The 27,312-nt window shown below is 37.9% G+C and overlaps 1 protein-coding gene across 5 annotated transcripts in view; it reads right to left on the minus strand.

The window, feature by feature from the left end:
• Positions 1–207: 207 nt before the first annotated feature.
• RANBP3L (RAN binding protein 3 like) overlaps positions 208–27,312 on the minus strand; it is a 40,226-nt gene continuing 13,121 nt past the window's right edge. For 2 of the 5 annotated variants that reach the window (XM_038171046.2, XM_038171044.2), the window contains 11 exons: positions 26,894–26,968; positions 25,593–25,664; positions 24,769–24,893; positions 24,194–24,297; positions 19,052–19,127; positions 17,816–17,915; positions 16,605–16,735; positions 15,596–15,716; positions 14,868–15,010; positions 9,097–9,286; positions 208–2,795 (listed from right to left, as the gene is read on the minus strand). In XM_038171046.2, the coding sequence (XP_038026974.1) occupies positions 2,752–2,795; positions 9,097–9,286; positions 14,868–15,010; positions 15,596–15,716; positions 16,605–16,735; positions 17,816–17,915; positions 19,052–19,127; positions 24,194–24,297; positions 24,769–24,893; positions 25,593–25,664; positions 26,894–26,968 (1,181 nt within the window). In that variant the 3' untranslated portion in view covers positions 208–2,751. Of the gene's footprint in view, positions 2,796–9,096; positions 9,287–14,867; positions 15,011–15,595; positions 15,717–16,604; positions 16,736–17,815; positions 17,916–19,051; positions 19,128–24,193; positions 24,298–24,768; positions 24,894–25,592; positions 25,686–26,893; positions 26,969–27,312 lie in introns of all 5 variants that reach the window. The other 3 variants (XM_072031481.1, XM_072031480.1, XM_038171045.2) reach the window with 2 other exon arrangements.

A 27,312-nucleotide genomic window follows, 5' to 3' on the forward strand; every position in this document is an offset into this window, starting at 1 on the left:
AGAACTTAAATTGATTCGGAGCTTTGTACCTCCTGGCAATTTTTTCCAAAACTCTGCTGGGCTCAAAGTAGGTCTGAGAGCCAGATGGGTAGGGCATGCAGTTGTTTAAATCTTTCCTTAGGAAAACAGGCTAGAAATAGTGGGTAAGAACAGTCTGTAGGAAGCTCTGATTTGGACACACAATAAGACACCTTGTTAGATGGAAGATAAAGCTGTAAGAAAATTGTTTATTATCTAGACATAGAAATCGTTGCTCCAGCAGTCAAAAAGTGGCATACTTTACATTTACAAAACCAAGATTATGTATTACATATTAGCATACCTTCAGTCTTGGGAAACAATAGAACTTAGTGCAATGAGACAAAACAGAATAAATAATGGATTAGGATATAAAGAGTAAAAATTCATACCATAAATATGTCTGCACATATATTCATTTGTCTTCTATTACCACAGTATCCAAACTCCTCACAATATTTAAATATCTCTTTTCCTCCTCAGCTTGTAGGAGATATAGCTTCATTTTTAAATGTGTGTGTGTGTGATCGTGTGTGTGTGTGTGATCGTGTGTGTGTGTGCATTCTGGTGTACGTATAATAAGATCTTGAGAAAAGGCAGCTGAGAAGAGAGTTTATTTGTGACTGATTGTAAGCTTTGTTCCTTACACTGTGAGAGCAACTTATAAAGTTTTAAAGTCCTTTGTCTGCAAAAATTCTGTTGCACCTACTCTGGAACGCTCCTTATTTCCCAATAATTTTATAGCAGTAGTAGAATTTAGATGTTGTGGGATATCATGGCGCTCTGGTGCCTACACTCGATTTCATGGAACACTTTGATTACCCAGGCAGATTTTGAAATCAATCTCTACTTTCAGTGCACAACCAGCTGAACTCCAGGACAAAGTTCTCACCGTGACCTGTTGCTAAATAAATGGAACTGCTGTTTTTAACAACTGCTGGTTTTTATAACATGGAGCTTAGCTCCTGCGTATGAGTTGCAGCAATGAAATATGAAGGTCAGTGATGGAAATATTGTTATAGTCAGCAGTGAGTCTGATAGAAAGGGACACACTGTACGGCTAGTCATGGAAAAAACATTTTTGTTACCAGCAAACTGAAGAGTTGAAGAGTTCCAGTGCTTCACTATTTGAGACAAATGTTCTGTAGTGAAGGACTTTCCTTTTTCTGAAGGCAAAAGTCCAGTCCCACTCAAGCTTTCTGTCATCCAGATGTCAGACAAGTGCTAATTTTGGCCAGCTATTTAAGATTCAGCGTAATCCAGATGCTAGTTCAGCTTCATCTAGAAGCTGATCTTGACACGGCAATGAGAATTCAGGAAGCTGGAATTCTTCCAACTTCATACTTGTATGTTCAGACTGCAAGACTAAATTAAAACTTGAGTCTTCAGGTATGATGCAGCTTTTAAGGCTGAGAAATCATTACAGCTTTATTAATTAAAAGGACTTCAGATATTTCAGAACTTCTTTTTAAGCTCTGAGAATGACCAGGAAATAATATTAGTTAACCAACAAGATACAAGGCAGCGTTGCAGCAGAATTATTACAGACACCTTCTTTATCTGTTGACAGAAAGAATAGAAAGCACATGGCTTTAAATGGTGCCTGCACTGTCATAGGCTTACGAAGGATCTGGAAAGTCTTAATTCACAGGTGGCTTTACAGAGAATTGATTTTACTAACTCTTCTTGAGAATGGTTGGGTAGTGAGCAGCAGTTTGTGGAATCACTTTTACAGAGTGATTGGGTCTTTGGCACTGTTTGGATTATTGCACATAATTTGACTGTGTAAAATATTCATCTCAATACAAGATGCTGTTTAGGGATATCTTCAGCTAATAATAAAGCATAAATAATCTTAGATATGCATATAAAAGATTTTATGCAGATCTCTAGTTATACTGTCCAGGCATTTATTTGTGTATATCAAATGGACTGTTAACAGTGCTTGTTCTGAGCAAGCAAAAAGGTGTTCGTAAGTGTAAACAGATACACTTATAGATTTAAAGCTCACATGCCCCCGGGAACTTGTGTTTACTGTTCTTCGTGTTCAGTCCTCCTGGTGCTCTTGGGTGTAAAAGCAGATATTGGTTCTTTGTCCTTTAGTAAAATTCTATAACCAGTCTACAACTCCACATATTTAAAACAAACAAAAAAACCCCACTTGCTTAGTTATGAATTTTGATTTCTGTTGGCCTTTGTCATGCTAAACTGCCAGTCATAATTCTGCTTGAATGTAATTACAAACAAGATGCTGAATATTACCAGACAATTTTAAATAAATGTTTTCAGTGATGCCCAATTTAAAGTCTTCAAAATGTATCTTTTAAATAAAAGACAAAAAAAAATCTTTCAGGTATTTTATTATGTGATGGTTATATGTTTTTATCCATCAATATGATGAATAAAAATTGATTCTCTATAAAATTCCTTATTTTAATAATGAATCTAAGTATATTTAATTATAAAATCTGAAGCCTTTTTAACAATTCTTGAATACTGGATGCCATCATGTCATTCTTATCTCAGTGCAAAGCAGGCTGACTGGAATCCTCAAAAGTGCCTCTCAAGTTCTTTCCCAATTTATTGAACTTAAGCTGTCTCTAAAATTAATCTGTGCTTAAAAATTACAAAGCAAAATTCATCTGATTTCATTCCTCCGCGTTCTGATGAGACATCTTAGGCATTTAGGGAAGATCAGTTCCCAGTGGTGCTGTTGTTGCTGTGTGGTAGATGTCATGAGCAGACTACGGGCTGCCTGCGGTTCCATCTAGAGTGATCTGAAATAGAATTTTTAATAACCTTGCTTATTTGAGTGTATTCACATTTTGAAACAAACTGGTGTTTCATAATACCAAAGCAGTAGGTTAAAGTTTGGATACAATCAGTTCCTGGTTTAGGTAAATATCTAACAAGATAACACAGTATTATTCACAAATATTTGAGCATGTGAATAGTGAATGAATCCTGTGACTCCCCATGCCAATAAAGATGAGCACATGAGCACTAAAGATTCAGGTGTTTTGATAAGACAGTGAATCTGGGATGTAAAACAACTTGCCCTGTAAGGGGAATACTGTCTTAAGTAATTTGATGTTTTTAAGACTTTGTAATAGGTGCTCAGTAAACTGAAAACTCTGGCATACCTTCAAGTAACTCACTGGTCATGATAAAGTACCCAAGGGTGTCTGTGGTGGGTAATTTACATTACCCACATAATTTACATTACCCACCTATCTGTGGGGACTATCACTAATCTGCAAAAAGTCTTCATAGCTGATGTCAGATGCATATAACTATCTTACTATGTTTACAAATTGCTTTCATCTGGCCACCTCTAAACAATTACTAAAAGTTTTAAACTTCTTAGAGGTGATCTGAAAGGACTTCAATTTGTCACATTGCATTTGATTTCTTCTTCCCCTATGTCATCATTTAAAGCCAATCAGAGAGTTGCCTCTTCCACTATTTTTTTAGGTGTTACTGATATCCACTTCAAAGAATAAAGAAACCTGAACTCCAAAAAATAAGTTAAGAATTAACTTCTCCTCTGCTTTTTTAATCACTATCTATTGTGTGTGTGTGTGTGTGTTAGATTAATGATTTGGAATCTTAACTTTAGCACAAGGTAAGAATTTAAATTGACAAAAAATATCAAACGGAGGTAGGTTTTTCAGGAGTTCCTATGATGGTGCTGAACAGTAGTTTCTTTAGAGAGTATTTTAATTTTTGTTGTTGTTGTTGTTTTTAATAAAAAAGCTCTGTTAACAGTTTTAATCTTTATAAACACCAGGAGATGCCAGAGTCATAGTGAGGCCGATATAAGAGGTATGTGTATAGTAGACTAGAAAACTTCTATATAATAAAACAAAGGTTGTACTTCTGTGCCATGATACTGTTCTGCGCTCAACACCACTAGTCTTCAAAATCCATGCAATTCTTGCTGGATCCACACAGGACACACTATGTCTCCACACACTTTGGCTTTCTCGCAAGGCTATGTACAGGTAGACTTCTTGGAACCTAGCTAGTCGTAGACCCCAGCATCTTTGAATTCCACCTAAGAAACTCTAAAAGAAAATTCTACGCCAGGAAAGAGAAGACAACTCAATAGAGAGGATCCTACAATCAGAATGAACTTAGGAGAAATTTTAAGTGAGTTAATGGTTAAGGTACAGTGTAAGACCTAACTCATAGAGCATTTCTGTGCCTAGTGATAACTCTCATCCTTATCCCTCACATACGCTTTTCCAGCCTCTCTGTTTTCCCTCAGGGATGCAAATCCTCATAAATTAATTCCTGCAACATCATAAAAGAGAAGAGGATAGAAGTGCTATCCCATGTATAGCCCCACGTTGTACTAGTACTACTGACATTTTGTACACCTCTGTGAAAGAAACTCATTACACCTCCCAAAGAGTAACAGTTCTTTCTAAATCCTAATACAGTTACAACACTTAAAGGGCCTTCCACTGTTTCTGATGACCATGATGGAATCAACGCCTGTTTATAAATGTAACCAAAGTGCGTCTTTCTGGAGCAAGGATGGAATCTCCTTGACAGCAATGAAAAAAACACAGAAAAATCTCTTAGAAGTATCAGAAGCAAGAAGTAATATTTTCAAAGACATTTTAGTGACTATGGGGTCTAAGTAATGACTTCAGATCACCTGCTACCAATGGCAGGCTGAGAAGTTGTGGTTCTAAATAACAGATGCATGTGCTGGCTGGCTGACTTGTTGAACCTGACATTGGTACCTTGTTAGTGCCCAGTGGAAAGAGGTAGGCAACCTGCAAAAGATACGGTGCCTAAGTTAGAGAATCATCTATCCAGTAACTATGTGGGGCATTTATGCATATCAGCAGAGTGACTCAGCAGTATTCCCACGTGCTGAAACTGTAACAGCCTGTAGTCAATGGGCTTAGAAAGCAGCTGTGGTAAGACTGTATCTGCACAGATACCTGACACAGGTCTGCCAACACACAGAAAAATCCCAAACAGGTGTTTGAGATCTATTAGCGAAGACAGAGGAGGAATTGGCAACAGTTTGCACATTCACTCACTCATTGCAGAACAGCTACTGGGTGCTAGGTCCTCCATATCTACAGGGCTCATGTTGTTGCCTACAAGGAGACCATTCTCCTTGAATAGCCTCACTAGGCTATTTTGTATGCAATGGTTAAGTGGCATTCCCCATTCTGTTTGCTGAGGATTCTCCAAACAGCAAATAATGTAAAGTTTCAAATCCCAGGAGAAGAAAAAAAAAAAAAAAAAAGAGAGTCAAGCAATCACGCAGTAGCATTTCCCTCATAACAGAGTACTCTAGTTCCAATTATTCATGCCTTTCATACCAGTATTTTGCATCGTTTTATCTGTTAAATTATTTGGTGAGATTGCTTTTTTTTCATATGCATAATGAAGAATTCTGCTGAGCTTTCTTCAGCTAGTTATTACAAAGATAGCTTGATGCAAATGCAGTGACAACATTTAGTGGAGAAATAAGTTTGTAGTGAAAGAAATGGAAAAAGAGATTTGCCTGACTTTGGTCAGCCTAGAAATTTGCTGTCTAGTCTAAATTCATCTCGTCAACTCATTTTGTAGTTAGTGGGAAAAGATAAATACTTCCCAGAGAGTGATTGATCCCAACCGCTCTAAAAATCCATTTAAAGATAGATGAATTGTCTGTTTCTCTCCATTTAGATTTAAAAAGCAATTTGCTGGTGAAAGTATCCAAGCTGTGACTAGTGAAATACAAGCTGATAAAAATACTAGGTAAATAAACTTACTATTTATGGACCTTATGAAAACAATATCCCTACTTGAAAGTAAGGCAATTCAATTAAGAATTTTGAATATATTGGAATAGATGTCAATAGTGAATCTGTAAAATGGTAGAAATACCTTTCCTACAATACAGTGTCCTTGTACAGCATTAATGTCCCATGAATGGTATAGTGAAGAATTCCGTATGTAAAAAAAATATTGCATACATATAGAACCATTTTCATGTTCACAAGTGCTTCACTTACATATACCATGCCTGTTTTTCCTTCAGTCTTTTTCACTAAATATAGTTTTGATCTATTTATTCATGTCTTCCATAGTGTCAAGAAACATATGGCATAATCTGGGAAACTATGCTACTTCCATTTAACAAGAAGGAAATTGCTTATGTTAAGGAAAAGGGAGAACCGTTGTTACTTCCTCAGATAAAACAGGTAGAATACAATGAAATGAAGTCCAGGTATACTTTCTACCCTTATTTCTTTAAATGAAACAGTCATTATTTCTTAACCTTTATAGCAGTCTAAAGGAGAGGCAATCTCTGAAAATGAAAATAAGGAGACATTTGCATGCATATACTACAATGAAAATGAAAGCATGCAGGATCTTAATCAAATGTTATTAAATATGCAGGATCTGATCTGTTGCATCCAAATTCATGTTTCTATGCTGGTATTTAAAACTGACCATGCCCTGCTCAAAAAGCCATGATGTGTATTTTTTTCCTCTTTTGGACATGGGAGTTCCAGGGACAGGTGTGTGTAAGATCTGAATGTCTGCATGTAAAGTGTGACCAGTAACTGAAATTTATGCAAAAAAACTCATGGCTCTGAAAATAATAGAAGAGGTAAGGAAAAGAGAATGACAGAAGTCATGCAGAAGGTACTTGAAACTGATTGTTAGAACTGCTGTGAGTAATTGTTTGGACATACATCAAAGATAAAAGCTTAAACTAAAGGGTTTGACACTCATGAGCACCTGACACTCATATCTCAGAATCTGTTTGCTGGCTGCCATCTGAATATTTGTATCAAAAGACTCTGCAAGTCAAAATAAATATTTAACTTGTAAATCTGTGCTCCTAAACTGCTTTGACATTCCCTTTCACCTCTTTTTTTTTTTTTTTTTTTTTTCCCTAAAAGAACAAAGAGTTCTTATCAGAGTAATTCTGGAAAGGAATTAAGTTCCATCCAGAGTTTTCAAGTTACCAGACTCTTTGTAAAGTCAATTGAGACTATTTAGGAATAACTGAGGGAATGTTTGATTATCTGGGAGCAATCCAGGGAGTTCTCAAAGCCAACAATTTTACATTTCCTAAAAAGAATGAAGGTGTTTGTGAGAAAATGTTGTGTAAGAGAATCATGCTTTGTTTAGATCACTGAATACTGCTGAAATGTAGTTAAATAACAATTGACCATGGGAACAAGCACTGTAAACTGCATTTGCCAAAAGGGAAAAAAGGCTTATTTGTTTCCTTAAGCAAATGGTCACTCATAGCTGTTACTTGTGCATGATTTGATTTTTGTTGAATAGTTTTAAACAGAGTAGTTTATAATATAAGGACAGTATGTTACTTAGTTAAAGAAGGAAACTAATGATATGAGCAACAACTCAAATATGCCTGCTGTAGTCCTACGAGAAGACAACACAATTGGTAGCTTGTGCATCAATAGCAGTTTGGCACAAGTGAGTGAATTTGCCACAGAAATTTGTTTTGTGTTCTGCTAAGACAGAAGAGCTTCTAAGTCTGAGAGCTGTTTCTGCCTTGCTTTCTGCAAATGCAACCCCAGCCTTGCAGTGGGCTGCACTAACAGTTTCTAGAGTAGCACTAAGTCAGCTTGCCCCTTATGTCCTGTTTTAACTGTACTCTTCACTTTGAAAAGCCTACATTCTTCTTATGTTGAAAAAAGCTGCCAAAACTGCTATGTAAATCTTGACCCACAAGTTTCACAGACAAGTAGTTGTTACAGGCAATTAATAAGTTCCTCAGAATCTCTAGTCATTTATATTGAAATGTACTGAAAAAGCCTTTAGATAAAGCTTGACAATATTAAAATTTCTTAACTCTCAACCTCTTATCAAAAGAGTATTCCACTGCTATAAAGCAAAGTAGATACTGGCAGATGGTCATTGGTGGTGTTTGCCAGAGCTCCACATTTTTATCAATGATCTGGATGCAGAAGTGGAATGCATCAACACCAAGTTTGCCAGTGATACTAAACTGGGAGGTGCTGCTGACTTCCTGGAGGGACAAGAGGCCTTGCAGAGGGATCTAGATAGATTTTGGGTGATAATTAATGGCATGAAATTCAACAAAGGAAAACACTGAGTTCTGCACCTGGGACAGAGTGATGGGACACAGGTACAGCCTGAGACACGAGTGGCTGGGGAGCAGCTCAGCAGGATGGGATCTGGGGGTGCTGGTCCACATCAGGCTCAATGTGAGCCAGCAGTATGCCCGGGCAGCCAAGAGGGCAAAGAGCATTTTGGGGTGCATTTAACACAGCATGGCCAGCCAGCAAAAAGAGGTGATTCTCCCACTATACTTAGCATTGGTGCGGCCTCACCTTGAATATCAGGTGTATTTCTGGGCTTCACAATATAAAGAGGACGTTAAGGTCCTTGAAAGTGTTCAGAGGAGGACAGCAAGGCTGGTATCAGGGCTGGAAGACATGTCCTGTGAGGAGAGTCTAAAGACTCTCCTCTAAAGGGTTGTCCAGTCTGGAGAAAAGGAGGCTCTGAGGTGGCCTCATTGCTCTCCGCAGCTTCCTGATCAGGGGAAGTGAAGAGGGAGGTGCCAGTCTCTGCTCCCTGGGAACTGATCACAGGATGTGCGGGGAATGGCACAAAGCTCCACCAGAGGAGGTTCACACTGAACATCAGGAACAATTCCTTTGCCATGAGGGTGGCCAACCACTGGAAGGGACTTCCTAGAGAGGTGGTTGATGCCCCATGCCTGTCAGTGTTCAAGTGATGTTTAGACCATGCCCACTATAACATGCTTTAACTTTTGTTTAGCTCTGAAGTGGTCAAGCAGTTGGGCTCAATGATCTCCACAGGTCCCTTCTAACTGAATTATTTTATTCTATTTATACTTGATCTAGCAAAACCTAGTATTGTAACAGCAATAAGCTACAAGGAATTACCCTCATCTACCTGGAAAGGGGTATTTATAACGGAAACTTTGATGAAAGCTATATTCAGAAAAAAAAGTATAATTTTATTACTTAAAATTAAAAAAAAAAAAAAGAAAAAAAAAAGAAGAATTACAACATTTCTAGGAAAAATTCTACTTACCAGATCCACTGCTGCTCACTTGAGTTATTTTTTCATCATCTTCATCACTGTCACAGTTTAATGGCTGAAAAGCTATTTCTGACTCTATGTCTATTTGGTTAGCTTCTGGTTCTTGCTCAGCAAAGCTTCGCAATGCCACAAGGCGGTGATGTATTGCTGCATACAGATATCCAGCATCTTTTGAGCTTGCCTGCAGAAAACAAAATCCATACAGTCAAAACTAACTAAGAAGAAACCGTATTTTTTACAGAAAATAAGAGAAATTCTCAGAAGTAGTAAAAGACCTTTATTTTTTTCCTTTTTATTCAAAATCATGTAAGATTCACAGTAATTAATTTCAGAAAATAACTTTAAATACAAAGGTCATATTTCTCTATGTAGCCAGAGTTTTATAATATGGAGTTGTTGATCATTTTATCTATAATCACAAGAAACTTAAAAATGATCCCCCACAAAGAATGGTTCCATTTGTACTGAATGTTTGATATTCCAGACAATTCCTGAATATAGTTCTAGAAGTAACAGAGCACTGAAATATTAATACATGTATTTGCATTTTGGTTTACGGAATAAATAAGACTTTTAAAACTTAAATATAAAAAAAAATATTCCTGATTATATAATTTAAAGACACCGTGAACTGTGCTCCTACTGTTGAACAGAAGTTGTGCATCATCAAGAAGGGTATTGAGAACTAGACACAGCAACATGTCCTGAGTACTGTATTTTGTTCCAGTCACCACAATTCAAGGGTATAGTAGAATTAAAGAAGGTACAGAGAAGGACACCAAAAATGATCAAGGGAGTGGTCCATCTGAAGAGCTGAAACTCTTCAGTCTAAAGAGAAATATGAGAGGAAGTATAACTAAAGTTTAAAAAATTATAATTTTTTTTATAAAAATTATAAAAAAAAGGTACAGCTGTTCATCAGTTTACACAATAAATACACTATTGTACACTTAATGAAAGCAGTAGGACATCAGTATAAAACATAAAAGCAGGTGCTTATTTTCAGAGTAATGACATTCTAAAATTTACTACCTCAGGGAACAGTGGGGGCAGACAGTATGAACTGAAAACAGCCCAAAAATACAGTACTAAAAGATTAAAAAAATGAATGAGAAAAAATATGGGACTGCCATTTCATAAATAGATACCAAAGGAAAGATGTAGGCATGCATGCTCTCACACGCAGCATTACAATTTTGGATGCTGGGGGACTATGAGGTAAACAGACTACATAAAATGGCTTTGCTCCCCAAAAGCACTGCATTTTGGTACTGTCAGAAGTACCAGTAGATTACCTCATGCATTCTTGTAAAGCAAATAATCTACCAGAGGGTAAGTGAATGCACGTTGTCTTTTGTAGCCCAAATTTCTACCGCTGTGCATCATGTGGAGTAATTTCTATCTGTATCACTTCACAATAGGAAGAAATATGTTTCATTTGTATTGGAATGACAACTTTCAATGGGCACAGGTAGAAAAGCTATGCAAATTGTGAAGCAGCAGCTGATCAGGGTCTCTGTGCTACCCAGACTTGCAGCAGAGAACAGTTTTCTCCATGCAGCGAGGCAAAGAAGAAACCAGTTCAGAATTGTTCAGGTTTCCCAACATCAAATGACATTCTCAATGGCCAAACCTGAGCTCTCAAGACAACATGGCTTTTTAGGAAATGCAGGGTCATAAATACGGAAAGGCAGCTTTTTCAGTCTGATCGTTTCTATCTGTAGCTTTCAAATTAATCATTCAAAAGTCAGAGTTTCTCTGTCACTTTAACCTAAGGTAAACTCAAGCTTCTGCTAACAGGGATGGACTTGCCTCCAAACCTACTCTGACTCATTTCTGTGACCACCATTGTGCCAGTACTGCAATTCGAATGAATAAAATAAAGCTAAAAAAATAACAAGCAAATAACAACAATGTCAAAAAAAAAGATTAGTTCTCTGATCTACCACACTTAGGAGGATTTAAGCATGACTTCCCCTTGGTGAATCCATTCTGACTACTCATGATCTCCTTCTTGTCCTCTGCATGCTTGGAGATGACCTCCAGGATGAGCTGCTCCTTTCCAGGGATGGAGGTGAGGCTGAGTGGCCTGTTGTTGCCTGGGTCCTCCTTCTTGCCCTTCTTGAAGACTGGCATGACACTCGCTTTCTTCCAGTCCTCAGGCACCTCTCCTGTTCTCCACAATCCTTCAAAGATGACAGAGAGTGGCAATAACATCAGCCAGCCCCCTCAGCACCTGCTGTGGGTGCATTCCATCAGGAACAATGGATTTGTGGATGTCAGGTTTGCTTAAAATATCTCTGACCTTATCCTCTTCGACCAAGGGAAAGTCTTCCTTTCTCTAGGCTTCCTCTCTTGTCTCCAGGGTTTGAGATTCCTGAGGGCTGAACTTAGCAGTAAAGACTGAAGCAAAAAAGGCATTCAGCAACTCCGCCTTCTCTGTATCCTTTGTCACCTGGGCACCTGCCCCATTCAACAGTGTGTCGACATCTTCCCATCTTCTTTTTTTCTACTGATGCATTTGAAGAAGCCCTTCTTGTTGTCCTTGACATCCCTTGCCAGATTTAATTCCAACTGGGCCTTGGCCTTCCTTATCACATTCCTGCATACTCTGATTGCGTCCCTATATTCCTCCCAAGTGGCATGTCCCTTTTTCCACATGCTGTAAACTTCCTTCTTCTGTTTGAGCTTTGCTAGGCTCTCCCTGCTCCTCCATGCAGGTCTCCTGCCTCCTTTGCTTGCCTTCTTGCTCGTAGGAATGCATTAATCTTGAGCCTGGAGGAGGTGATGCTTGAATACTGACCAGCTGTCTTGGACCCCCCCTTCATCTCAGGGCCCTAACCCATGGGATTGTTCCAAGTAGATCCCTGAAGAGGCCAAAGTTTTCTCCCCTGAAGTCCAGGGTCTTAATCCTACTTTTTGCCCTGCTTCCTCCTCACAAGATCCTGAACTGCACCATATCATGGTCACTGCAGCCAAGGCTGCCCCTGACCCTCACATCTCCAACTAGTCCTTTCTCATTCATCAGTACAAGGTCCAGCAGCACATCTCTCCTTGTTGCCTTCTCCACCATCTGTGTCAAAAAGTTATCAGTGCACTCCAGAAACCTCCTGGGCTGTTTGTGCCTAGCTGTGTGGCCTACCCAACAGATAATCAGGGTAGTTGAAGTCCCCCATGAGAACCAGGACTTGTGACTGAGAGGCTGCTTGGAGGTGTCTGAAAAAGGCTTAATCTACCTGATCAGGTGGACAAACACCCATAACAGTATCAGCCACAGTAGCCTGCCCTTTAGTCCTTACTCATAAGCTCTCAACCTGCTCTACATCCACCCCTAGGCAGAGCTCCACACATTCCAGTTGCTCTCTCACATATAAAGAGCAATGCCACCACCTTGCCTTCCTGGCCGGTCATTTCTAAAAACCACGTAGCCTTCCATGACAGCATTCCAGTCATGTGAGCTATTCCACCATGTCTCCATGACTGCAGTGAGATCACAGCCTTGTGACTGCATACAAATCTCCAGTTCTTCTTGTTTGTTTCCCATACTACATGCATTAGTATACAAGCACTTCAGGGAGCTGAAATACTCGTTTCTCACGCTGCATGTGTTTGTATAGAAACATCTCAGATGTCCTTCATTCAACTCATCCCCTTGTGGAGCAGACAGAAGGGCCTCACTAGCATGAAGTTCCTCAAATACTGGCATGCAGTCCTGTAGCTTATCACTGGTGGGTCTGGTTTTGTCCCTTTCCTTCTTAAAACCTAGTTTAAAGTCCTATAAACCGATCTTGCTAACTCCTGGGCAAAAATCTTTTCCCCCCTCAGAGAAAGGTGTTCAACATCAGGATTCAGTAGGCCTGGTGTCACGTAGACCTTCCCATGATCAAGAAACCTGAAACTGAACCCCATTTAGTAGAACCGTGTGAGTCTGTCAGCCAACTGTTCTCCCATTACATTATGTATTTGTCTAGCTGTATGCCAGACATTTTGTCCAGAAGGATATTGTCAGAAAGAGTATTGAAAGCTTTGCTGAAATCCAAAAAGATTACATCAACTGGCTTCCCTTGGTCAAGTAGGCGGGTGACCTCATCATAAAAGGAAATTAAGTTCATAAGACAGGACTTTCCCCTTGTGAACCCATGTTGGCTGTGACCAATGTCTGCATTATCTTTTGCGTGTTTTTCAATAATTCTCAGAATAACCTTCTCCATAATTTTTGCACTGCAGCGAGACAGACAGGCCTGTAATTACCAGGGTCTTCTTTCTTGCCCTTCTTGAAAAGTGGGACAACCTTTGCCAGGTTCCAGTCAACTGGGACCTCTGCAGATTCCCAGGACCATTGAAAAATAATTGAGAGATGTCTTGCAAGGATATCAGCCAGCTCTCTGAGTACCCTGGAATGAATCCCATTGGGTCCCAGAGGCTTATATGCATCCAGTTAGAGCAATAAAGAGCCTGACTCTGTCTGCTTTGCATCCTCCCTTAAGGTATTTATAGATACATTGATAAGATCCTCTCCCAAACCTCCCCTTCTCCAAGCTGAACAGCCCCAGCTCTCTCAGCCTTTCCTCACAGGAGAGGTGCTCCAGTTCCTTAATCATCCTGGTGATCCTCCATTGGACTCTTACTAATATGCCCATCTCTCTCTTGTACCAGAGGGCCCATAAGTGGACACAGTACACCAAGATGTGGCCTTACCAGTGCTGAGCGGAGGGGAAGGATCGCCTCTCTTGACCTGCTGGAGATACTTGGTCTAATGCAGCCAAGAATACAATGAACCTTCTTAACAGCATGTTGCTGACTCATGTTCAACTTCATGTCTACCAGGACTCCTAGATCCTTTTCTGCAGAGATGCTTTCCAGCTGGGTAGCTCTCAGCACATACTGGTGCCTTGTGTTGTTCCTCCCCAGATGCAGGGCTCTCCTCTTCTCCTTGTTGGACTCCATGAGACAGGTGTCAGGCCACCTCTCCAGCCTGTTGAGGTCCCTCTGGGTGACTTACTCTGGTGAGTAAGCCACTCCCCCTGCTTAGTGTGTTTACTGTGGGTGCATTCTATTGCATCATCCAGATCATTTACAAAGATGTTAAACATGGCTGGACACAGTATTGATCCCTGAGGTACTCCACTCATTATTGGACTCCAACTAGACTTTGTGACAATGACTACTACCCTCTGGGTCTGGCTGTTCAGCCTGTTTTTGATCCACCTGTCTGCTCCTCCAGCCCATATAGCAACAGCTTCTCTTTGAGTTTCTTATGGGGAACAGAGTCAAAGTTCACAAAGGATAGAGTCAAACGTCACATGGATAGAGTCAAAGGTCACACCCACTGCTCTCCCCTCATCCATCAGGCTCCTCATTTCATTATAGAAGCTTATCAGGTTGGTCAAGCATAAGAGTTGCAAGTACTGTGTCTAGAACCACATCAGAAAGCTGCAGCCTTGTACCTAAGTGACTTACAAATGTTTTTGTAAAGAACAGGAAGTGCTGCATAACACTGTGGAATAATATTGATTCCATCAGTGGTATGTGTACCAGAGTTTGGAAGTGGCTGTCCTAAGGCAATAATCACGTCTTCAAACCCTTTTTTAAGTACCAACAGATAGCAGTGATAACTCATTTTGTAATAAAAGCTATGCAAAAGCTAAGCTAAGCACAGCCTGACAGAGTATAAAATACTACTTGCTAAAACCAAAGCCTCGGCAAATTTTCAGAATCTTAGATGACATGAGAATTTGGGTGGGTTTTTATCTTTTGATTACCTGAATTAGAAATACTTGAACAGAGTGGTCCTCTTGGTCTGTTGCAGTGAAGCACACACTTTTTCTGTTTGCTCTTTTTATTACCATTTGATCCCAGAGTCTGGTGTTGAGAATCAGTCTCAAGCTGCCTTGATTTCGCATAACTAAAATAAGAAGATTCATATAAGTAATCGGAATTATCTTCCTTTTTATAGCATTTTTTCCAGCACTTCTATACAACTAAATACTTTCATGAATTATTCCTTTTAATTTGGTCTAAAACCTGATGTTGTTAGATATTATTTTAAAATTCTTTTAAAATACCAAAATATATTAGTTTCTTTAATACATTTGGAATGCAGAGCAAATAATCTGCTGAAACTGTGCAATGCAATACAAAAATGACAGCACAGTAAAAACAACATTCTTGAAGTGACTTGAAACAGTGCTCCTGGAAAAGAAGAATCAACAAAGAGCAAACTGTCACACTGGTGACTGAGCTAAAGATACATTGCAGTAGAAACACACAGAACCTAACAACAGTAATATGCCTGACTGCAAAAACTGAGTGAAAAATGCCCAGGCAAGGCAATGCCTCAGTCTTTAGTGACAAAAAGACTCTCAGCAAGTTCACTTAAATAAAACTAGCTACTGAGTTTTAAATGTCCTGAGATAAATTGATTCTGGGCAGCAACAGTGTAAGTTATTTAGTATTTTATGCATGTGTTACTTTGTTATTCAATTCTTACTTAGCCTTGATTGCAACATTCCACATTTATTGCTAGAAGTGTCATTAAGCCTGAGAGATCCTCTGCCTCTTTCAATCCAGGTTAAAGAAAGCTTATTAAATATGAAGAGCTTGCAGTTAATCTGAAAGAGAAAGACATGATGGAAATTGCCAGCCAATGTTAACTTTACTGGTTCTAAAAGTTTATGTTTTTAAACCTTCTAATACAGCTTTAAATATGTTAGTATGTCTGTATACAGGACAGTTTTATAGATACATCAACATTATTACTTAAAATGAAATGAGTCCCTGACATGTTAGTCTTTGAAAACAGTCAGCATGTCAGTTTACTTTTTCAATTATTTCATCTTCATTAACTCTTCAACTGCGATATCCACTAACATACCTGAATTTGTTGCAACTATTTCAACCTATTACCTCTCTCATTGAAAACATTATGTAGCCCAGTATAGGAGGATACCAGTACTACTAAGAGAATACTACCCCACAAAGAGTAAGACTTCCATGTTCTGACAAAAGATTTCATCAATGCTAAAACTATGTAACTCTCAATTTTAAGATTTTTTAAACCCTATACGTCTTTGCTATTGTCTGAGAAAATACCAGTTTGAAGATGAAGAATAGCAAAATGCATACTGCTAGACGAGAAAGATAATTGGTATTTTAGATGAATTATAAAACTAATTATTTTGATAACATTTTTTTTCCTGTAAGTTTTATCATTAAAAAAATCTTCATTTACTTTCAGTTTTGATGTTTCAATCACTGCTGGCATGCTGTGAAGATGCTTGTAATATACAACCATAGAATGAAATTTTGAAGGGGACTACAGAATGAACAGACACAATACAAAAATTTTCAGCCTATGGAGAAATAAATTAGCATAGCTATATCTTAAAAAAAAAATCTAAAATATAAACTGATGTTCTGATTTCTGCGATCTATAATAGATCTAGATGTTCTTTTCAACAACAAAACTGCTCATCACCAGGGCTTGATGAAATACACACCTGTAATACATTGTGTTCTGCTTCTTCTCCCGTTATAACTTCAACTTTATCTAATAGAACTTTCTCCACTGTCTTGGAAATACAAGCAGATGTTGATTCAATTAGTGTTGTATTCCTTAACAAAGCTGTTTCTGTAGGGGAAAAAAAAAAAAAAAAGGAAATCCTTTCTGTAAAAGGAATATTTATAGCACATATAACGGCCCATGACTTCCGTATTCCCTGTGTCTGTTATCATTAAATGCTATTAATAAGCTTTTGGCCAAAGCAGCAGATAGAAGAGAAAAAGGCTGGAATACAGCAAAATGTCACATCTATTTAGGCTTATTTTTAATTGAATAGGGCTCTCTGCAGGGGAGAAGCCCAAGGGACAAGTTGCAGGAACAAACCCTAAATGATTAGAAGTTGATTTTCCAGATTAAACTGGTCTGTCATACTGCTGTGCAGTTTAATAATAATGAAAGGCATATGTCCCAATATTCAGAATAGTAATACATATACAATGACTATTTGACAGGAACATGAAAGTACAAAATTTGAAAAGAACATACGCTACAAAAAATGAGTGTTTGCATAATCTGTTTTCCACGTCCTTTCTCTTTTTTTTTTGGCTTGGAAGAATGCTACTACAAAACAAGATGACCCAATACATACATTACCAGAAAGAGATGTAAAATTTCAGGAGGGAGCTAAAGATAGGGACCTATTTGGAATTCCCTCAAACAGTCAATGTTTACGTGGCTTGCCTAGCAGAAAAGCTGCCCATCAGAATCACAAACAATCCCTGAAGTCTGCCTGCATAGAATTTTTAGTTCTACTATAAGGGTATAAATAATGAAAAGTATTTTATATGAGAGAAGTATTTTACATTTACATTTTACTGCAGACAGTTTGAAATTGTAGTTCAAAAATACAGTCTGAAAGATGTTCACTAAGTTCACTGCACTTTTTCAAATAACAAATATTTCTGGAAAACTCTACCCTTTCATGTATAACTTTGATTATTCATTTTGAAGTTAGTCTGGTTTAAATATCATAAAACAAACTGCTGCTGCTTTCTAAGTGCAGACTACACATACTGCAATAGTGTACTAGTGACTGGACACCTTGGTAATAGATGAAAATTACTGAGCACCATTCCTCTGACAACCTCTAAGACACCCTCAAACATAAAATACAAAAGTTAACTGTACTTGTTTGCTGAGTATGCTTACTTGTTTGTGGACTAACTTGAAAAGATTCTATGTATAGGGATGTTGTTTCTCCTTTACATGAATCAACTTCATTACATGGCTTGGGATGCTTTTCAGGGCTCTAAAAAACAAAGAAAGATGGAAAGAAACAATACAAAAAAAAAAAAAAAAAAAAGGAGGAGAAGTAAGAATTCCTATTTAAATGAAAGGGCTATGTTACTTGTTATCAAACAGACCACTGAATGTTTGAATTCACACTAAGGAGATGATTAAGAATTGTAATATATTAAGAACAAACACCAACACAGATGATGCAATTTCAACGTTATTTTATTGTCATAAAATCAATACACAATCCTCCCAGGAAGAATGGCTTCTTTGTAAGGACCCTGGACTAAGCTGTAAATCTACTGAAAGACTTAGATTTTTAAGTAACAGCTAATTTCCAGTTTAAGCATTTAAACCCCAGAATAACTTAAAACTCCCAGTCACCACAAACTTAACCTCAGAGGAATTAAAAATTTCCATCCTTCTATTTTGCAGAATATGTCCTAAGTCTAAGAAAGTGCTCCTGACAATAACTGTGGCTCAATTCCCATGCTATACATATATCCTTGTCACAAGCTGTAGCCCACCCCTACAGTTCTGAAGCTTTTTCACTGACAGATATGTAAATTGCTTTCACTGAACTTCTAATAGAAACTGAATTTCAATACCACTTTAAGCGTTACAGTCTTCAGCTTGGGAACCACCTTGTTGTCATAAGTTTTTTTTTCAGGACTTGATCCATTAAGCTGTTTCACAGCTGCACAATGTATCTTAACATGGACACTATCTAGGATTTGTTTTCAATTTTCCTCTCCGCCCAACAGAATTCATACTAATTTCTCCTATCTCTTAACAACTATGATCAAAAATGTTAGAATGGTGGGAAATACATTCTTTCCTCTCCTATTGTGGCTATTCTGCTTTATGTGGAGTATTTAAACAAGCCTTTTACAGGTAAAAAATGAGCAAAAGAAAGGAAATGCATACTGGTATGGGTTTATAGTTATGGTAGTTATTTAGGATGGGAAAATAAGGATGCCTACCTCTCCTGAAGAAAATAAATATTATCTCTTCAACAGCCGTTAGAATCTTATCTACTCACATCTTAAAATGAAAGGAGGAGCTAAAAAAGTATTAATCTCTGAAAAAATATAAACTCCTAAGTATGTTAATCTTGATAAAAAGCCTGCAAGCATTCACAGATCTTACCAAAACTCTCTCATCCATGTTTTCTCCAAACACAAAACTAGAATTGCTGTTGCATAATACACTTCTGTTTTCTGTTCTGTGGGAACAAAATAAGGCTGTGATTTAGAACTATTTAAATAATATAATTTCTTTTACAAATATAAATATAGAACTAAGAGTAGAAATATGTTCATGCATTTACTTTGCCACACCTTACATTATTAAAGACAAACAAAAAATGACCTCTTAAGCAATCAGATAGACATAATCTTTAAGAGAATCTGAAACTGTTCTCTACGTAACATTTGAGAAAAGGAACATATAGGATTACACTGCATTTCATGAAGATTACCAGGGATGTTCCTTGAAAGCAAAGGACAACAAGCAAAAGAACATGCCCTCTCTTCCTCCTCTGGGAAGTGTTCTACTCTAAAGCTTCTTATTCCAGAAGCTTTAATGAGTCACATTTGTTTCCCTATTTTTTGCACCATGAAAATGTACCATTGATAAACAACTATTCCTCCATGTTGATGCAGCTCTGGTGCCCTACAGAATAACCTACTTTCCAGTGCCTCACTGGCCCTCCTTGGTCATCCACCAAACAACTTAGAAAAGCAGACAGGCAGTGCGTTCTAATACACTTTTAATTCAGATAAATACTGCAAAAATATGTAAAGGTATTGTAGCATCAGAGAATTGTAGTATCATTGAATCAAAGAATGACTTGGGTTGGAAGGGACCTTTAAAGATCATCTAACTCCAACCTCCCCACCATGGGCAGGGACACCTCCCACCAGCCCAGGCTGCCCAAAGCCCCATCCAGCCTGGCCTTGAGCACTGCCAGGGATGGGGCAGCCACAGCTTCTCTGGGCACCCTGTGCCAGGGCCTCACCACCCTCTGAGTGAATAATTTCTTCCTTATATCTAATCTAAACCTACATTCTTTTACTTTAAGACCATTACTCCTTGTCCAATCATTACACACCCTGGTAAGAAGTCTCTCCTTGTCTTTCCTGTCAGCCCCCTTTAAGTATTGAAAGTCTGCAGAAAGGCCTTTCTGGAGCCTTCTCTTCTCCAGCCTGAACAACCCCAACACCCTCAGCCTGTTTTCATAGCAGAGGTGCTCCAGTCCTCTGATTTTCCTTGAGGCCCTCGTCTGGATTCCTTCTAACAGGTCCATGTCTTTCTTGTGCTCGGGGCCCCAGAGTTGGGTACAGAAATCCAGGTGGGGCCTCACAAGAGTGGAGTAGAGGGGGAGAATCACCTCTACCCACCTGCTGGCCATGCTTCTTTTGATGCATCCCACGATATGGTTGGCTTTCTGAGCCGCAAGTGCACATTGCCAGCTCATGAGATGATATCATATGATAGCACATGGCTTATGATGAGATATAACAAAAACAGGAAACAAAGATCTTTACGTTCTTCAGTGACCTATTCTCCAGATATATTTAAGATGAGAAGTGAAGAAAAGTAAGTATTTACAGTCCTGTGACACTGACTAAATAATAGTTTTGGGGGATACAGATTTGGGAGAAAATTTCCCACTGTAGATAAATTATGTTACAACTAGGATCTGGAGTTTCTTGAGTGTGACTAGTTTTGGCAGAAGCTACACTAAAACAACACTTTTTCTTTTCCCTTTCCCCTTCTTACCATCTTACCTTCTTATTAATTGTGATTCCTGCTGACTCGATTGCCATTTTAAATTAACAAGATCCATTTTTTATAAAATTCACTAAAAAAGTCCTTATAAACTTCTTTGTTTGGAAATTGTTCCTGCTGGCATTTTTTGACAATAGGCCTACAGGTTGTTCATGCTTTCTGTAGAACTTATCACTGTATATCTCTTGCTGTCAAAGTCAAAACCATTCATGGCTCCTTCTGTTTCAGAAGGAAGATTTGTCAGGAAGACAATCTGATGCTCTGACACAAAGTACATACCTCAGCACCACTTATCAAGTCTCTTCTAGAGCACTTATCATCCTTGGGAGGGCTTAGTGGCACTTACGTCATGCAGAGGATATTCCCGTTAGTAAGCTGGGTTTGCTTCTACAACTTTGATGATATGTGTCTACAACTAAGTCTTTGTGTTCACAGTGACAATGTGCTTGAAATCTCTTCATGTAGTATGAAGGAATTCAGTAGTTAATTCAGTACCTTACACTCACAGAAATAATACTCCTTAACTTTTCTTCATCCATGTTTGATGTGTTACAAACACAAAGAGGAAATAAAATATAAAAAGCAGAAAATCAGTCTCTTTTCAGTCTTGAAGTCTTCCCTACAGATTTTATGCCATGAACAGGAAATCTGAAGTGTGTTTAAACTAATTACTTTCTTAGCCTTTAGTAAAGACAATTTTCCATTAAAATTCACTGAATTGTAATCAATTTCCATTCTGAGATTTCATTTGCTACATCCAGGCTACTCTACTAGCAAAAGAGTAAGGATAGTATTCTAGAAGAGCTAAAAATCAAAAACTAGAACCTTGTCTCAAATAAATAATGCAGGAAACAGATTTTGATTATTTTGAGAAATTTAAGAAAAAAACAATCTGTCAGGATCTTTCTTTTTGCAGACAATTAAATTGTATGTGCCAGTCTGAGAGTCTCATTAAAACCTGAATACCCTTATGTTGCTGCAGGGCAAGAACAGAATGTGCCAGGATGATACTGACATGGAGATGCAAATCAGAGACACTGAATTCAGGAAACTAACACTAACAAGGAAGAATCAGAGAAGCAATGTCTATAGGACACTGGAAAGATACTATGGAGAGGGAGTAGATTCAGATACTCCGCTGCTCCTTCTCAGAGTGTCCAGAGGGTTCTGAGAGGCTGCCACTTCTAGTGCTGGCCCTGACGCACTGCAAAGTTTTCAGGCAAATTATTGTGCAAAGATGAATACAGGATCAGAAGTCTGCATTTTCCCAACATTGTATTTCTGTCACTTAGAAAAAAATGTTGTCTTTAAAATGTTAATAAATTTATTTATAATTGTTATTATTATCCATAATATTTTAATAATTTCAAATTTACTAATTATTTTCTTAATAAGACTCAAGAAAATCAGTAAATTTCTCCTCTTTAGTTTATTGCTGTAAGCTAGTAAGTTCAGGAAATGGAACTGTTGGTGGTTTCCTGTGATATCAACAGCTGCAGCAACTGCAGAGGACTAACAAATTATTTTCATTCATCTCTTGACAGAACTGTATCACAGAGAAGAACATGAGAAAGATGGGGGAAAGAAAGGGACATTTGCAGGCAGCAGGAATCTATGTTATTGAGTCTCCCCACAATGCTTTTTTTTTTTTTTTTGGTACACAAATGCCAATCATTTCACCTTGACTGATAATTAAAAAAAAAACTCACTTTTTTTTTTTTTCTTAGTGATCAGCAGGCCTGGCTGCAATGGTTGCTAGTTTTTAGCATGTATATGGAGTTTAATACAGCTGTTTGAATACCTGTCAAGTTACCTATGAGAAAACAGCTACTCCAGAAAGATTTTTATGACACGTTTTTGAGCAACAGACACTCAGAAGAATGGCACTAGCCCTCTCCTATAATCTTGGAAGACCAGAAAGCACCTGGTCATATTTAAATTAGTATTCAGCTTGGCAATTAAGTCTATGTTTACCACAATTCCGATATACAAAATTAATCAGGCACAGAATACAAGATTTGTAATCCCTTTTTTGAAAAAAGAAAAGGAAACAAAACACTCTAAGAACTTTTAAGTCCTATAGCTTATGGACTGAAACACTGCATAGCATTTCTCTATTCATCTACTTCAGAAAACAAAGACACTCAAGTCTTTGTTCCCAGATGTTGTACAGGTGACAGAAGGTAAATGGACTTGGAATATTGGTTTAAATTTTGGCTTAAAATCAACTGATTTTAAGGCAGGAGCATCTTCCTTTAGCTTTTCTAATATGTACATTACCATCATTCTTAATCTGCTAAAAACACAGCATGTACTCATAGGATATCATCACAACATTAATTGTGATAGAACAGGGCAGGCTGGCTCTTCCAAGAACAATAATTGAGCCCTCTAACAATGCTCTTCTTGTTGATAAGTATTGAGAATCTAAGTTGCCTGTGCATATAAAATTTCTCATCTCTTCGGAAGCCTGGCATTCTGCATCCCAAATGTGTGTGCAAGACTCTTTACCTGTGGTCCATCAGGCTCTGAAGAAGACTTGAACAGATTCCTTTGAAGTCAACATGCTCTTTGCTCTCATTGGGTGGGAGGGGGAAAGGATGCAACATCACAGATATACTGGTTGTGGTCCTAGCAATTTTGAAGTACTGTTCTTTAATCAGTATCTTAAGGTATACTCCAGATGATCACAATTTCCAGGTAAAAAACTTTAATCAACCATCATGAAGCAGTTTTAATACTCATGGGATAACCTGTCTGCACTAAACTGGTTAGCTGACAGACCTATAGCATTCTCATGATTCTCCAGAGAGAAGTGAGCTCTCAAGTGCTCTCTTTTGCACTAGTATGAGTTCCTTCAGTTATATACAGAGGCAGTGGTGAGAGAAAGTGTCCCAGTCCAAAGAAATTAGCTTCCTCGTGCAGAAATTCAAAAGTCCATCCTGGAGAACCTGTGCATAAAGGTGCCACCCTATCACAGTCACTGCAGCTAGTTGTTCATGCCAGAAATTCCGGCATGTACATGGAAGTAGCATATCAGCTGCAGCATTCACCATGTCTTCCAAAGCAGTCCTGCATGGTCTTCTTCATGCATTCTGTGTCCAATATGTTTACATATGTTGATAATTAACGATTTTCTCTCCATCTGCTTATGAAATGGGCAGCTATGCAATCAGAATAGAGTTCTCCGAAGAGAAAACGTGATTGTAAACATTCAAAACCAAGACATATTTTGAATTGACAAAGCTGCATGAAATGGCAAACCAAAATAGTTTCTGGCTTGGGAGTTGCTAAAGAGAAATGAACTGTTTCCTGGCAGCAGTCCATTCCTTATGGTGTACAGAACTCATGTCAGCACCCACAAATCTTGGCACCACACACAAATACCAGTGAGCACTGTGTGGATGTAGATAGACTTAGTACCATCTTAGACATGTAATACAAAAGGGCAGGCCATAGGCAGAGTGACAAAATAGTGTAAAAATATAATAAGCTTACCGTGTTGCTTTAGAGCTAGAAGGATTCATGGTAATAGATGACTTTGCTGCTGTTTTGGAACTTACTGAATTCTCAGATAAGGAATAAGAGCTGTCTTTAGGTAACTAGGAATAACAGAACCAGATGAATTAATCAGTCCAAGTTTACTTTCTGCTCTAAACAGGTCTGCTAGAAATCCAGAGTCACTGAGGTTTATATATGTGGTAGTTAGCAGATCTTCCTCCAACTACGTATTAAGCCAGTGCCCTTAATCAAAGCATAAAAATGTTACTTTCTAAATAAATAAAATATAGATCCCCAAACTTGATTCACCCACAGAAACCTGGTATCTGAAAATTGAGACAGACTGCAAAGAAGACATGTTTTTCTAGACAGGGTTAGCACTAGTTTAACAGTTCCCACTGTAATCAGTGATCCATCGATTCCACTCAAACAGATACAGGAAATTCCTTGAAAATCATGCAGTGGAATAATTAACCACTTTTAAACAGCACTGATTTTTCATTTGTTTTTTGTTCTTTAATTTGATTGAGCTCCAAACATAAATTAGTCAGTAAAATTACTCTTCCTTTTACCTGAATATGTGCTTCTTGCTTAGTCATTAGAGATACTACAGGATTTTCAGGACAGGTCAGGGCTTGTGGGGGTTGTAAAATGGCAGGTCTAATAACATTCCGCAATTGACTTTGTGACAAGGATCCTTGCAAAATACAAAGACAAAATATTTAAACAGAGACTTTTTCTCCACATCTAATTCATACCAATGTGTCTTGCCTCTTTAACTGAAAACTTCAAAGCATACTAAATAACATTTATTGTTATTGTTTCTGTGGTATATATTCTAAAATAAATAATACCTCTAAAACACATACAACTCTGCTGTGACACCAACTTATCAGGATAACAGGGTGATGCATTATATAATATATACATATATATGTCTAAATAAAATATATATTTATATTTAGAACCTAAATATATATTTGGACCTAAATATAAATACTAACCTATTCATATTTAGGTTCAAACAAATCAGTAGTGTTTTGTGTTAGACATGTCTTCCAGTATTTCAGATTTAATCCTGCACCTGCAGATGCCAAGGGGCTCTTCATTGACTTCTGAAACAGTAGAGTTTTATCCTTATTCAGTCATTTATTAGAAATGTGGGATTTCACTATGCAAGGCCATATTCATTCCACTCAGGAATTAAGTAGTCTGAGCAGAGGCTCAGACCAGAGCTCACAAGATATTTACACTGTTAAAAAAGTAACTGATGAACCTCACAAAGACACTTGGCATATTACTCAGTTTACAGGAGAACTGTCATTTTTATCTCTTCTGTATCCATTAAGAACATCTTTGTGGAGCTATAGTGAATAAATAATGCAATGGTAATTACCTTCTTTTGTAGTTTTGACTTCAGTGTTTCTTCGAAAGAGAGCTGAGGTCATGAATATGTTGTTCTTCTTTACTAAAGAACATGGAATTAAAACTTAATCAAAAATGAAAAAGTTTAAATTATTAATTAATGATTTTGTAAGTGCTCTCCCTCTCTGACCTCACCCCCCCCCCTCCCCCGGCTTCTTTTGGTATTACCCAAGCAATATCTTAACCTTAAGTATCATGGGTCTTAAGTACCATAGGTTTTCTGGCTATGTCAGAGATACAAGTCTTTTGGATATGAACAGATGCTTTAATCTCAAATCTTTCTTCAGCTTTCAAAACCAGGAAACCATGCACTTTTGCTGTTGGTTTGCGAAAGCCATTGAAATAGCAATACAACCTGGTCCCATCTCATGCTTTTTTAAAATGAGTAAATGAGACCTAAGAACATGGAAATAAATTGATGTACCCTGCCCTGTTCTAGTCAAAAGGCTTTCATAACTTGCTGCAGTGATGGCATTGCACTCCTGATACTTTCACTGTTTTTACAAAGATACAACATGCCAGCCAGAAACATGCAAGTAATAGCAAACATGTACCATGTCCTATAAAATTACACACAACTGATACTCTACACATGATCACTGCTTTTTCATTGCAGGAAGAATATCATTTGTTGCTGTAACAAAGCCCCGTAAGATCCCTTTAGAAATCCCTTACATGAAAGTCTGTCAAGGACCTGATCCTGACAAGAGACAGACTAGGATTTCAGACCACGCTGTCTTCCCCATTCTTAGTAAGTGGGAGAATGCTCACAGGGTCACTGGTGAGATGGAAGACAGGTTCCTGGGATAAAAATGACACTCCTATAGGAACAACTACTAATAAATTGCAAGCAAACTAAATCATGTAATTACTTTAACTTCATTCTGTGTTTTTTCAATTACTATTTGTACCTCATGCAGTAAAATGCCTACTTGCAACTTATTTAAAGATTCATCCCCAGAAGTGCATGATTCCCTAAAAACAAATTCAAATAACATCATGCTACCAATCCTCCTAAAATATTCCTTTCTCCTCTTCACTACCTGCCCAGCCCAATCCTGTCCAGATCTGTCCTACAGAAAAAAGAACTTCTGCAGATCTCTTTAAAAGCAGATCTCTATCTGCTTTTCTACACAAATATTTTATATTTTAATATATTTATTTATATTATATATATTTATATTATATATATTTTATTAGATTTTATATTTTATATGTTGTTTTTTGTTGGTTTGGGTTTTGTGTTTGTTTGTTGGTTTTTTTTTTAATTACCTGGCTGGGAGGGAGGGAAGGTAGGAAGGATGGTAAAGGAAGATGATCTCCCTCTTTTCTGAGCAAGTTTTGTATCTGAAAAGACAAGAAACTGACATTATTCTTTTTATTTGGAGCAAAGAGATTAATTTTAAGGCTAGCTAATTTCATGTCATGTCTTAACTGGCAGCAGAACAAATTACTACCTGCTATCTACCAGCTTTCTGAAGTAGACCACTAGATTATGTTTATACTGATGAATCAGAGAGGTCTCTGAGGCCAAGTGCTATAGCCTGGTTCAGGCACACTGCTTACAGCCACTCTACAGTGGCTCTGTCTTGAAGACTGCCTGTTAGAGAGGTTCAAAACAGAACCAGGGAGTAAGCTACTGGTTAATAGTGCGAACAGTTAAGACAGCTAACACTCATACTTGCTCTAGT

This window comes from Anas platyrhynchos, chromosome Z (assembly GCF_047663525.1).
Source record: "Anas platyrhynchos isolate ZD024472 breed Pekin duck chromosome Z, IASCAAS_PekinDuck_T2T, whole genome shotgun sequence".
NCBI lineage: Eukaryota > Metazoa > Chordata > Aves > Anseriformes > Anatidae > Anas > Anas platyrhynchos.